The sequence below is a fragment of the Hemicordylus capensis genome, chromosome 4 (genome assembly GCF_027244095.1).
Source record: "Hemicordylus capensis ecotype Gifberg chromosome 4, rHemCap1.1.pri, whole genome shotgun sequence".
NCBI lineage: Eukaryota > Metazoa > Chordata > Lepidosauria > Squamata > Cordylidae > Hemicordylus > Hemicordylus capensis.
Genome location: NC_069660.1, coordinates 88,484,948 through 88,499,666, shown reverse-complemented (window position 1 = coordinate 88,499,666; position 14,719 = coordinate 88,484,948). Strand labels below are relative to the sequence as shown.

At 43.8% G+C, this 14,719-nt stretch overlaps 1 protein-coding gene across 2 annotated transcripts in view; it reads right to left on the bottom strand.

Moving 5' to 3' along the window:
- Window positions 1–824: 824 nt before the first annotated feature.
- Window positions 825–14,719, bottom strand: part of LOC128324693 (cytochrome P450 4B1-like) — a 37,938-nt gene continuing 24,043 nt past the window's right edge. For both annotated transcript variants that reach the window (XM_053249546.1, XM_053249547.1), the window contains exons 8-12: window positions 11,983–12,173; window positions 9,331–9,464; window positions 6,307–6,371; window positions 5,709–5,791; window positions 825–1,097 (exon numbers count right to left, since the gene is read on the bottom strand). In XM_053249546.1, coding sequence (XP_053105521.1) covers window positions 926–1,097; window positions 5,709–5,791; window positions 6,307–6,371; window positions 9,331–9,464; window positions 11,983–12,173 — 645 coding nt within the window. In that variant the 3' untranslated portion in view covers window positions 825–925. The remainder of the gene's footprint in view (window positions 1,098–5,708; window positions 5,792–6,306; window positions 6,372–9,330; window positions 9,465–11,982; window positions 12,174–14,719) is intronic.

The following is a 14,719-nucleotide window of genomic DNA, read 5'->3' as shown; positions in this document are numbered from 1 at the left end:
GTGGAGAAAGTGGAGAGAGAGAGATTCTTTTCCCTCTCACACAACACTAGAACCAGGGGTCACTCCATGAAATTGATTGCCAGGAGGTCTAGGACCAACAAACGGATGTACTTTTTCACACAATGCGTGATCCACTTGTGGAACTCTCTGCCACAAGATGTGGTGACAGCCAACAACCTGGATGGCTTTAAGAGGGGTTTGGATGACTTCATGGAGGGGAGGTCTATCAATGGCTACTAGTCGGAGGGCTGTGGGCCACCTCCAGCCTCAAGTACCAGTTGCAGGGGAGTAATGGCAGGAGAGAGGGGCACGCCCTCAACTCCTGCCTGTGGCTTCCAGCGGCATCTGGTGGGTCACTGTGTGAAACAGGATGCTGGACTAGATGGGCCTTGAGCCTGATCCAGCAGGGCTGTTCTTATGTTCTTATGACCAAGGTGGCCTTGAGGACAGGAGAGTTTTGCATACAAGAATGAAGAAACTTTAGGATTCTGCCTGTTTTTACTGTTGGCTTTTCCCCACCGCTACAGTTTACTCCAACTGATCCAAAGCAGAGGCCCTCCTCTGTAGTTGGCCTGAATAACCTGATTCCTGGAATCCAAATAGAGCCTTCTTTGATTCAGTCCCTGGACAGCCATAGAGGAGCTTGCTTTTAGACTCTGTTTCTAGGAGTGAGTCCTGTAACTGCCAAGTTTCTTGATGATCACTTTGTTGCCTACTTGTAAGCTTATGCAGGAATCAGCAGGGTGAAGCTAATCTTGCTGGTTTATAGCCCTTTCTCAATACAAAAATAAATTTGCAGCTCAGTGTTGCATAGGTTCAAAATGTTCATTGTTAAATGATTTTATTGAAACATCAAATAAGTTGTGTCACGGTCTATGTTTTCCTTCCCTCACCACCAATTTTTCTTTCTTCCATAGTTTCAGCATCACACCACTTTTTTCAAGTGAAGATGTATCCCATTCTGGGAACGCATCACAATCTGAGGGATAGGAAGTGGAGGTGGTTTCGTAGGATCAGGAGAAAGTTCGAATCGAAGCAAAGTCATGGCAAGGGCCACTTTTATCTCATTCATAGCAAACTGCTGCCCAATGCAATTTCTGAAAGAACAAAGAGCTAATTAAAAAGGAAACCTCTGCCTTTTCCAAACCTTTAACATTCCTTATTCAACAGGAGCTACTTATTAGTCTTTCCAGAAATATTTACTGGAGTTTCATAAATGCTACAATGGACCACCTTCCCACTCCCAACAATCAGCTTTAGTGCTGTACTTACAACTAAATATTAGCAAAGCCATAAACATTTACTGCATGTATTAAGCTCCTATTTCTTACAATAAGGAAAGTCTACCTTAAGGACACTGCACAGAGAATGGATGCACGATCTTATTTTGCTCATGCTCTTTAAAAAGAGAGAGCTCTAAAAAAGGGAATCCTGATTTCACTGCCAAAAAAAAAGCTGCCCACAAATATCTAGTATATACAAAGAGATTCTGGGTCAATTCTGACAGTTGTTCTTAGCAACTATGAATAACTGATTGTCTATGACAAGCAAATATGATGTGGCATATGCTACTATGTTATCCCCCATCCCACAAAATCAAACAGAATTGTAGAGTTGTGAAATACTAGGGACATTACAACCCTTGCTTTATTTATTTATTTAAAATATTTATGTGCTGCCCAAAACATACTTCTCTGGGGAGTGCACAACAACAAACAAAAACAATACAAACTGAACAAAATATAAAATGATCAAAACATTAAAATCATTTCAAACTCAACATTAAAGGTATTAAAACTGTAAATCCAATAAAAAGCCTGGGTGAACTAATGTATCTTCAGTGCCTTTATAAAAGGTGTAGGGAGATGCTCTTATTTCAACAGGGAGCACATTCCAAAGCCCAGGAGCAGCAATGGAAAAGGCCTGTTCCTGCGTAGCCATCAGATGAGCTGGTGGCAACGGTAGGCAAACCTCTCCAGATGATCTCAATGGGAGATAGGGCACATGGCGAAAAAGGCATTCTCTTAAATACCCAGGGCCTAAACTGTTTAGTGCTTTATAGGTTATTACCAGCACCTTGAATTTTGCACGGAAACTTATCGGCAGCCAGTATAGCTCTTTCAACAAAAGAGTAATATGATGTCTCCAAGATGACCCATAAACCAACCTGGCCACCACATTCTGGACCAATGTCAGTTTCCAGACTAGTGGGGGAGAGTAACTGGCCCTATCCACCCCCAGCACAGTACCTCCAGTGACTGTTGCTGGTGTCTGTCTTATGTTTCTTCTGGATTGTGAGCCCTTTGGGGACAGGGATCCATCTTATTTATTTATTATTTCTCTGTGTAAATCGTCCTGAGCCATTTTTGAAAGGGCAGTATGGAAATCAAATAAATAATAATAATACGTACAAAGGCAGCCCTACACTGAGAGCATTGCAGTAGTCCAGCTGGGAGGTTACCAGCATACGTAACACCATTCTGAGGTCTTTCCTCTTAAGAAACGGTCGCAGCTGGTGTATCAGCCGAAGCTGAAAGAAAGCACTTCTGGCCAGTGCCTCAACCTAGGACACCAGGGAGTGGTTCAGATCCAGAAGCACTTCCAGAATGCATACCTGTTCCTTCCTGGAGAGCATGACTTCTTCCCGAACTGACAGATCAAAATAATCTCTGACCCCACACAAAATCGAGTTCTGACCCCACACATTAAGTACTTCCTTCTTATCTGAATTCACCCTCAGTTTGTTATCCCTCATCCAGCCCATCACCACCTCCAGGTAGGCATTTAGGGAGGTTATGCCTTCTCCTGATGATGTTGACATGGAGAAATAGATTTAGGTGTCATCGGCATACTGATAACACCCAGCACCAAATCTCCTGATGATCTCTCCCAGCGGTTTCACGTTAAACATCAGAGACAATATGAAGCCGTGAGGGACATTATACAAAAGTTCAGATTTTGAAGAACAACTGTCTCCAAGAGACATCATCTGGAATCTGCCCGTGAGGTAGGAGTGGAACCACTGCAAAGCAGTGCTCCCACCCCAGTCCCCTCAGACATTCCAGAAGCATACTATAGTCAATAGTATTGAAGGCTGCCAAGAGATCCAAAAGGACCAACAGAGTCACACTCCCTCTGTCAATTCCCAGTTGGAGATCATCCATCAGGCCAACCAAGGCAGTCTCCACCCCATAGCCCACCTGAAGGCCAGTTTGAAATGGGTCAAGATTAATCAGTTTCCTACAAGACCACCTAGAGCTGGGAGGCTACCATCCTCTCAATCACCCTGCCCAACCACGGAAGGCTGGAGACAGACCTAACCTGTCTAGTTGCTTAAATGAGGCAGGCTTCTTCAGAAGCGGTCTAATGATTGCCTCCTTGAGACAAGGAGGCATTCTGCCCTCCCTCAGAGAAGCATTTATAATCTACACCAGGCCCTCTACAACAGCCTCCCTGCCAGACAGTAATCACAGGAGTCCCCACTCATGGAACACCACCCTGTTCAGAGTGAAAGACCAGATCAAGCGTGTGACCAGCAACATGAGTCAGTACCGAGACCACTTGGGATAGGCCCATAATCATCATGGCTTCTATGAACTCCTGAGCCGTCCTGGACAAATTGGTCCCAAAGTGAACATTCAAGTCCCCCACCACTACAAGCCTGGGAACTCCAATGCCAAGCCCGAGACCAAGTCCATCAGCTCAGTTTGGGACTCAGTTGGGCAGTTGGTCGATCAGTACACCAACAGAAGTCCCAGTCCATTCCTAGTCCCCAAACTTAAGTACACACATTCAGTATGGCCAGACACTTCAACAGGGATCCTGGCAAGTGAGATTCTTATAGGCCACAGTCACTCTATCTCCCCACCCATGTCCCCTCCCCTGCTCCTCAACAGAGTACCCTGGAGGGAGAAGCTGGGACCAGACTGGGCCACTAGCCTCTCCCATCCAAGTCTCTGTGATATATACTAGGTCAGCCCCTTCATCCATAATCAGATCATGGATGATTTCAGGTTTATTCTGGACCGACCTGGCATTACAGAGGAGCAGGTAAGGCTTTGTAGGCAGTTGGCTCTGCTCCCCAAGGTCAAAGACCTGGCAAGACAGCTGGAATAACTATTTACACAATGGTTGGATGCTACTAATTACTGTCTCTGTGCAAGGCTGCAGATACCCTGAACCATTGCCAGCCAACTTCTATTTCTCCCCTCCCCACACTTTTGAGAATGTTGGCTTCTTGAGCAGAACCCATACCCTGACAAGCATTTGATGCCAGGAGGGAAGCAGTCTCCATTTGGATCATACCTCTATGTCATGCAACCCTGAACTGATGCAAGGACTCTTGGAGAGGTGATGACCCCATCCCGATTTCATTGTAATCTTAATCAAGCCAAAGTTGCAGGCAAACCAGACTAGAAGTCTTGAACAAAAGGTGATTCCTGCCCCACCTTTAAATGCAATCAAAACAAACTTCCAGACAGTTGCTCAGATTTGGCACAATATAGCCCTTTTTTCTGGGGACCAACTCACCTACACACTCTCTTCAAATGCTATGCTAGAACAATCCTGTGTTCTCTTTTGTACTTCTTGTTTTCCCACCTTGGCAGTTCCACAGGGAAACCTTGTAGGGAAAATCCCTAAAAACGACCTTAGCTTCAGACAAATACAGATATGACGAATATTTATATACTGCTTTTCAACAAAAGTTCTCAAAGTGGTTTACACAAAGAAATAAAAGCAAGCAAATAAATAAATCAGTAAAATAAAATAAAACAACTCCCCTGTCCCTAAAGGGCTCACAATCTAAAAAAGAAACATAAGATAGACACCAGCAATAGCCACTGGAGGGATGCTGTGATGGGAAGGATAGGGCCAGTTGCTCTCTCCCTGCTAAATAAAGAGACTCACCACTTTTAGAAAGGTGCCTCTTTGCTCAGTTAGTCGGGGGCCACTTGTGTTCTTCTCAAGATGTGAGGGGAACAGTCACTCTGCTTTTCTACTGCCCTGAGAAGCCACCTGGTCAGTCTCCATGAATGCAGCCCCTAATACTTGTTTTCCCTCAGGTATCTCCACGTGGCTGATACTATATCAAGTTGGCCTCCTTAGTTTCCAAGCAGTCTCCCCATTTCTCCATATCCCCTCATACAGTTGGGATTTGATTTGTCTGCCCCTGGGAAAATTTTGCATGTGTGTCAGAGCATGACCAACCACTGAGTAAACTTGGACCAGAGTTTTCTCTGCCTCATACCTCTCATGGACTTCTGCATACTTGTCCTTGGTCTTCTGTCCAATATGAGATGCCAGGTATACAGCTGCTCCAGCCTCTATCCAATCCCTCCCACCACTTTCCCTCTGGGAGTTGCCTTCACCTCCTGCACAACAGACTACATGAAAGCTGCCAAATACCACAGTTTTGCCTTGTGCCTCTTACCTTATACAAAAAATAAACTTTGCTTATTTTCAAAAGGCCACATCTCTGAATCTCTTTGCTCCTCTGGGATACCCTAATGTTGCCTTGCCACTGCAAACTGTTATTCACCTGTGCAAGTTTGGTTTTAAGTACTGCCCCCATTTGGGTGTCAAAATATAGGTGCAATGCGTTCAGAATCTCCTGTGGTATTCACTACTTCTAGATGAAGAACTATTAACTTCAAGATTTAATATCTTTAAAAGTATTGTAAGTTATGTCTATATTCCATCAACTTCACCTTGGTCCAGCAGAGAAAGGAAGGAAGGCATGGGAGTTTCTGCTGGATACATTCTCAGGAGAAAACCTCAGAGGGTCGAATACCTAAAATGAAAGAATTAAGTTCCATTTTACAAATGGCGGGTGGGGGAGTGTTTTCAAAAGTCTGTTACTATGAAATATACATTGTTATTTCTTCAGCTGCTTTAAGAAGCACATTTATTAGAGACTACCAATCAGTTTCAAAATCTCTCTCATATGCCATAAAAAGAGCAGACTCCCCAAATCACTGGTCACTTTTGTTAATCTTGAGAATACCCCTCATCTGTCATTCACTGCAGGGACAAATCCAGACTTGGAATAATTTGTTAAAGCTGACCCAGCCCACAGCATGGTAGCAGCCATTTCAAGCTCCCATTTTACTTTTATAAGACAGTATTTGAGAAGTGCCAGCTACAGTTTTGAAAGCAGCAGGTTTTTCCATGTTCAGTACAGTATGACACCATTTTAAAAAATCCTAATTCAAAAATAGAATAGTATCCAGTAATGCCTTTTTTCAATCAAAATGAAGAAGCATCACTGCCTTATGAGAAAATAGTCATAATGTTAAAACAACATACCTCTGGGTCATTCCATATGCTCGGGTTCTTGTTGATGAGAAAAATACTTAGTGCAACCCAAGATTCTGCAAAACAAACAAACAATATGGAAAATGGCTCAGCTTGAGAGGCATGACCTGAGATAAGTAAAAGCTAGTATAGGCTCAATTTTACAGTTTTTTTGCATGTTTGTTGGGGAAGAATTGACTATGGTGCTGTGTAGGTTTGAAATACTCAAGTTCCCCGTCACTCAGTATTTGGACATATTTACTCAGGAAATTTAAACTGCTTAAGAGCTTTTACTGTGATTTATAGTCTACATATTCTGAAATTGTAATGACCAGGCTCCTCTCTGTTTAAAGAGTTAACTGGAAGTGAACCCTTGTCTTGAATGACAGGCTGGTGAACTCCAGGGCTCAGCCAATCAGCACACCAGGTGGGTGGGACCTTGAGAGCTGTTGCCAAGAAGAAGAGAGTTCTTTGTTGGGAGAAGAAGCTAGGCTGGAGGTTGGCTGCAGGAGAATAACTCTGCTGATTCCTGAAAGACAGGAGGGCAGGAAGCTTGAATTCTCATCAGGAATTTGGTGAGTTCAAGGGAAAGGGAAGTTTAATTTGTTTAGTCAGACATTGTGTTAGGGATTTTATATTTCTTTGATGTGTGTGCTTTTGCATATTGCTGATACTGTTCTATTATAGTTTACCTGTAATGTAACTAAAAAAAGAAACACTAGCCTACGCCCATCCTACCTAGGGCATTGCAAAAGACTCTATAAACATTTAAGTGTGCCTAAGACAACCTATTTTTGTAACCTACTAAGTATTCTTAACTGTATCTAAAAGCTGAGAAAGCCTCAGATGGAAGCAGTCTGTAGTAACTGAATAAAATTTGTTTTTTTAGTTCTTTTCTTTTTACAAGCCTCTCAGTGTTGCTTTTTAACTCAGGAAAAGCGGGGGCACAAAGAGGAATTTCTCTGGTGCAAACATGTCCTCAAACATTCATCAGCTATCAGTTTTCTGACCATGTGTAGGCTTGCATGTGGAGGGTTTTTGTACTTATCCAATAAGTATGATAGGAGGGGTGGTAGATGGTGGCAGCATTTTGAACCTACTGATAACACGGAATAGTTTTAGGAGAAGCCTAGCCAGGCAGCTCAGCAAGGATGATTCAGCATTTCTTTCCCTCATGTGAGCCTGCTCTGAGACAAAGGCTTTAATCCTCTACACTACAGAAATAAACCTACCGACATCAATATAACCATTGCAATATAAATAATTTGAGGAATTCTCAAATACTTACATTCCACTGAATTAGTGAGTGGAATGTTCAAGACATGTTTGAAAATGGGGCAACAGTGAACAAAGATAAAAATGGCAGATGAAAAGAGCTCTGAAGATGGGTTTTGGGCTGCTGGAACTAGAATTGCCCTGACATATTCATTGTCCATGTGTGAAAGATTTGCTTTGGTGCCCCTGCTAATGAAGAAAGCAGAAGCCTATATGGAACAGTATGCCAATCTTGGTTAGCCTCCCACAGAGTCCCAATAAAGTTAGTTTTGCATACAAGACAAGTATAACATCCCACTAGGTCCTTCTCCAAACCTCCTGGAGCAGGGTGTGTCTTTCCTCTCATTGGTATAGGGAAATCAAATCATCAGCCAGATCCTATGATTTTATTGTGTTCTAGGCTGGCTAAAGTTCATATTTTCCCCAACACTGCTGCTTCCTACCTGGGCAGCTTGTGGACCCTGCCATCACCAACACTTAATGCTTGGCAACTGGAAAGCACGCAAAGACTTCACTTGAAAGCCTTAATGCCTTCCTCGGAGAGAGGAAAACTCTCATCCTAAAAAATGCCTCTATAAAGACATTCTAAAAACACTGCTGTCCAAGTACTTGCAAGATTTTAATAACTGTAAAATGCCTCATGAAAGGATATGCTGATCACCTCAGTTTGATTGACCAGTATCAACTGCTCACCACTGGAGAAGAGCTGGTCTTGTGGCAGCAAGCATGATTTGTCCTTTTAGCTAAGCAGGGTCCACCCTGGTTGCATATGAATGGGAGGCTAGATGTGCGAGCACTGTAAGATATTCCCCTCAGGGCATAGAACCACTCGGAAGAGCAGAAGGTTCCAAGTGTCCTCCCTGACATCTCCACGATAGGGCTGAGAGGGACTCCTGTCTGCAAACTTGGAGAAACTGCTACAAGTCTGTGTAGACAATACTGAACTAGATGGACTTATGGTCTGACTCAGTATATGGAAGATTCCTATGTTCCAATTTCCTCCTTTAGTTTTCTCTAACCTCTCTAAATCTTATCTATATCTATTGCAGGTAAAATAGGCTTCTCTTAAGAGCAGCACCACTCCCAACCACCAGGGGAAGGCTCCAGAGCTATGCTGTTTATGAAATGATAGTTTTAAAATGAGAAGATATCAGCTTATAGATATCTTATCCATAAGCTGAATGAAAAAGCTACAATGAAGAAAACAGGTTCCTTCCACTTTCTATTCTATATCAACAATACTAAAAAATGATGCATTCAAGACTAGAAGGCGTTAGCCTGATTCAGACATTAAAAAAAAACAAAAAACCACGTGTACAGAGGGGTGGAAATCTGCCACATCACTCACCCCCACATTCCACAGACAATGGGGCTTGTCTGAAGAGGGGAAAGCCCTTCCCATGATGGCAGGCACACCCATGATTGCGACGGTGGATCGCTTGCAATCATGGATATGCATGCCTCCTTCGGGAGAGCTCTTCCCTCTTCAGACAAGCCCCATTGTAACTGTCTGCTGCACAGCACAGGGGTGAGTGACGCAGTGGGGGCGGACTTTCTCCAGCTACAGCAGGGCTTTATAATGATGTCTGAGTGAGGCCATTCAGTAAATATGATCCTAAGCATTATATAAGTCCCTCTGAGGCCCGTGGGGGTTATTGTCTATTAAGTGCATGTCTCAATGTCTATCAAAGTTGACATGTGTTCCATCTATAGTTCTAGAAACAAATTCTGACTACTAGAGCAGAATGGAACAGAACAAACCTTCAGGTAGAGTTCGTCCATCAAAAAATGTGACGGGTTTGCTGATTTGACGTGAAACTCCTGGTACTGGAGGGTAAAGGCGGAGGCTCTCTTTAATGCACATAGTACAGTAAGTCATCTTATTGATATCATCCCTGGAAACAGTCAGAGTAAGCCAACAGATAAGTGAAACGTGCCCAGAGGCATTCAAGGAGACAACAGCTGTAGCCCCAAGACCATGTACTGCCCACATGTTTCACAGGCAGGCCAATCCTATGGCTCTATGAGGCCAGCAGCAGTTATACCAGCTCATCATGGGAATCCTATTCCTCCTCAGCAGCAGTGTCAAAGCACAATAACTACTGTATATACAAAAAAGGTGCTATAACTATACCAGTAGCAGGGGAATTGGTCAGTAAGGGCCAGGGCTGTTTTACCCTCCCTGCAGTAGACAAATGTACTGGTTAAGAATGGAAACTTGCAGCTTACTCAAAAGAATGAGAGGCTTTTTTAAAAAAGAGAGAGAAGGGAACATGCTTCAACCCTTCCTCCCTGATGCTGTAGCCTCCTCTTCCATGATTGGCAAGAATAGGTGCCAGCCAAGCTATTCTGATCGCTTGCACCCCTCCCCCAACCATCTCCACCCCTGCCAGAGTTAAAATACACAGGCTGGCTTTTTTAACCTTTCCTCCACCCTGAAAGGTGAAAAAAGGTAAAAATACACACACGGTCTGAATGCCACAGCCTGTGTATCTCCCACCTCCAGCTGCCACCGCTTCAAGGAGACAATGCTTAGGGAAGCCCCCAAACAATCAGAGGACAGGACAGCTTGACTGGCATCTTTTCTGGCCAATCATGGAAGACAGGAGGCTGCAGCAGAAAGACTTTGCATTCCCCTCCTCCTTTGCTGCATGCCGCCACTGCCGTAATCATGGCTCCCCCCACCCCAAGCTATCAGCACGCACCGGTGGTGCTCTCCCCCAGCTGCCCCTGTGCAATGGCATTGCACGAGGTCAGCTGGGGGGCAGTGCCAGCAGCATGTGCTGATAGCTGGGGGGAGTGCCATGATTACAGAAGTGACAGCGTGCAGCAGAGTAGCAGGTATGGACCAGCTCTCTGTGTTAAAGGGGATGTGTAGTCCCTCTGTTTTCAATCGACGTGCCATGATTTGGACTCCGAATTGCATTTCATGCACATCCCTATTATGTTCAGCAGAGCAGCAGTCCAGCAAGGGGAGTGGGCATGTATGTTCATCCCTGTTATCATGTAATGCCCCTGGTGGCGCAGTGGTAAAACTGCCGCCCTGTAACCAGAAGGTTACAAGTTCGATCCTGACCAGGGGCTCAAGGTTGACTCAGCCTTCCATCCTTCCGAGGTCGGTAAAATGAGTACCCAGAATGTTGGGGGCAATATGCTAAATCATTGTAAACCGCTTAGAGAGCTCCGGCTATAGAGCGGTATATAAATGTAAGTGCTATTGCTATTGCTAATGAGTGAGGCTGGTAGATAGCATCATCAAAACGAGCCCCATGTTGCTCACTGACATTATATACTCATAGAAGATACCAGTCAGCATGTGGCCATGAAAGGGAGGTCATGATGACATTACAAAACCCAGTCCACACTCTCTCCAACACAGAAGGCACAAACAGATTGGTAAAGAGAGCACACAACCCCTGCCCACCAAATAGACCAGTGGCTAGAAGGGTTGTATGCTGAACTCACAGGACAAAGAATTCCTTGGAGAACAGTTCCAAGTCCTGCTGAGGTAACCTCTGCAGACTTGATGTGAAATCTTCTTTCAGCATTTCCAACATGCCATGGCTGCTGCGCTTGTAGAAGGCAACCTCAGTGGTCTTATGCAAAAGCATTCTTGAGCAACTCCTTGCGATCAGTGCTGTTGAAGAAGTGGTGCTGTACAACTGTGGCAGCACTGATTTTGAAGGAGCTCCACAAGGGTGATCTTGAGCAAGACCATCAAGGCCTCCTTTAACAAGCACAATAGACCCAGCATGTTGGATATGTCAATGGAAAACAATGAATCATGTAGTCCAGCTAAAGCTACACAGGGTGGGCCTTGTTCTGGTTACATTCAAGAGAAACTCCCTTTATTTATTTTTTAAAGTTTGAAGCAAAAGCATTACACACAGTATATATAACAAACATAAAACATTATTTGGTACTTTAGCACTCTGTATGACTTGAATTCCAGGAACTAGCAAATAATTTCAAAAGTGTTTTTAAGCAATAAATCAGAACCTACAAGAAACTGTAGTGGGACAAAGGATGGGGCAAAGAAGGAAAGATTCCTTTGTGTCTCGCTCTTCCGCCCCGCCACAACTTTCTTTCTCACTTTCACTGGTGGACAATACTGGAGAAGTGGGTAGCAGTGGTAGCAAAGCATTGGAGTGGGGCAGTGGCCCAAAACAAGGGAGGCTGCTGGAACCTCCACTGCTTAATTCTGGGCCACAAATCAGCTAAGCACTCCAAGCAATATCCATCACTGAGGCAAGTAGTAAGGCTTGTGTTAGGCTGGATGGGTCCCTCCTGCCAGCTCAGCATTATGCTTTACTGTACCCCTAGTTTCCTTAGTCACATTCTTGTGAAGATGTAAGGTTTCCTTTATAGTCACAGTGTTACAGAGAAATTATCTAATAAAACATGGGTGCTCACCACTGAATGGTGTCATGGTCCTTCAGAATTGCCTTTATCTCCTCCCTGCATCTCTGCTGGTGTTCTGGATTTTGGGCCATACAGTAGAGCAGCCAGGAGATAGCACTGGCTGTGGTATCATGACCCTCAAACATGAAAGTGTCCACTTCAGCTCGGAGGTCTTCATCAGACAGTCCAATACCATTTTCATCCTAAAAATTAATCACTAGTAGTAGGATTTTATCCAGGAATTAATTGTAGCTGTCTCTCATTGCTGCAGCACATTATCACGATGAAACAAGTCTTTCATCTCATGTTTCATCACATTATCATGATGAAACATGATGAAAGCTGCACAATTCCTTTTCATAGAATTTGGTAGTTTAGGAGCACATTTTAATTACTTCTAAAGATAAAGAACATATCCAGACAGTGAAAAGGAGGTAGCAATCAAGCCCTGAAACTGAAGAAAGGAGGCCCAAGGAAAAAGTGGTAGGGAGTAAAACTTCCATAGGGCATATGAACAGGATAGGTTGAGAGCCTCTGAGTCAACTTGGAGACTCTGGTCTGGGGGCACAAAGTTACTAGGTCTAGACCCACAGAGGACTTCTGTACTTTTATTTTTTAATTGCGCAGAAGGGAGAATGCTGCCAAATGCAGCTTCTTCCATCATTGCAACACTGATCAGGTAAGTCAAAAGTGCTCCCCCCCACTCCAATCATGATTGACATGGTGCAATTCCACATGGCTTTGCCTGTGTGTCAATGGCACAATCACTGATGTGGGGCTGGTGCATGGGTCTTTTCAGCTCAGTTGCCCCACTATGGTTCCCATATGACCACAGCTACATGTGAATTAAAGGGTCAGTGAAAAGAATAGGTTTTAGATTTATAGGAAAGACATCCACTACTCCTCATATTTTGATATTTGTGTTTGGTTGAGGCTCTGCACACTAGACCAGGATTTCTTAACCTTGGGCCCCCAGATGTTGTTGGATTACAACTCCCATCATCCTCAGCCACAAAGGCCATGCCTGGGGATGATGGGAGTTGTAGTCCAAATACATCTGGGGGCCCAAGGTTAAGAAACCCTGCACTAGATATTAAGGATTTGAAATCCCCTAATCAGGAGGAAGATGGATAGATGCATATATTGCAGTGAAGGCTTCATTTCCATGGCAGGAACTGGAAATAATAAACAAAAGTCAAACGTAAGCCATATCAACATGGTATGTTCAACATGTGTTCAGTCTGTGTACAGTGCATGCACGTACAGATCTGTACATGCATACAGTTTTTGAAATGTTATGTTTAACACATGTACAGTAAGGATGTTCACGAAATGGATTTTGCATTTCATTTCAAGTTCGAAACAAAATGCAAAATCCTCAAAACAATTAGTCGAAACACTCGAAATGTTTCAAGTTCGTTTCGTGTTTCAGCCACAGCGGACAATGGGAAAACTCAAAACACTCCCTTGTTCCCCATGGGTAGCTCCTGGGGACACCAAAGTGGGTTGGGTGCCAGGGCATGATGGGTGCTACCTACTACCCAGCCCACAAAAGAAATGGACAAGTGAGTGATTTTAAACAAATTTTAACCTTTCCCCAAGACCCCCATAGGACCAGGAGGTGCCTCCACCTGGACAGCTGGTCAGGGGTTACCACTTTGCCTTTCATCCTTGGGTCACATAGGCAGGACAAAACATACACTGCCAATGCATGTTTTAACATCATTTTAAAATGATGTTTTAAAATTTAAATTGTTGTAATATTTTAACTTTTACTATGTCATTTATTTTGTTTTAACTATTGTTTTAATTTTTTTGTTATTTATTTTAACTAATGTTTTAACTTTTTGTTTGTTTGCTTGTTGTAAACTGCCCAGAGACGTGAGTTTGGGGCAGTATAGAAGTGTGTGAAATAAAATAATAATAATAAAATAAATAATAATGCAACTAAAGGAATCCTGAGCGATCCAACACTCCTGTCCTCAGCCGACATGCCAAGGCGATTGCCTCCTCAGTGGTCAGCATGGACTGGAGCTCACTCACTGTCTTCTTGTGGAGAAGAGCAGCAGGCAAAGCCTAGTCGTCTTAGCACACAAGCTGTCTGTGGCAACAAAGAACAGCTCGAGTGCCAACCTTGAAAATCAGCACCCATTCATGGTTGGATAGGTCACACACTTCCAAGCCATACCTGTTTGCCAGGGTGTGGATGGACAGCTCTTGCTCCTGCAGGCACTGAAGCAAAAGAAAAGTGGAGTTCCACCATGTTGGAACATCCTGAGAGATCAAGTGTTCAAACAGGGCCAGCTCAAGCTGCCTCTCCTTGAACATCTATCTACCCTTCAGCTCCAGTGGAAGAAAGCTGCTATCTTACAGCACCTTTCCAAAAGAGCAGCTGCGGCAACAGCAGACTGGGGCCTTCAGTGGGGAGGTCTCGCCTGGCTGCAGCCCCAGAAAGACCAAGCTTATCCCACATGGCCAGGTTTAGAGTGTGCAACACACGATGGATGGACACAAACTGACACCAAACAAATAGCATAAAGGATCTGAAATGAAGAATCCAAAAGGCAAACTGACAGATCCAATAATATGACAGAAAAGAAAAACACACTCTGGAATTCATGTATTTCCCTGCATTAGTGCCCTACCTATTCTGAAGGTTCTAGGCAGGTGAACATAAGCTTTAAAACACATGCACATACAAATTAAATCTATGAACAGACACACCAGTTCAATAAATGTTAAAATCTTT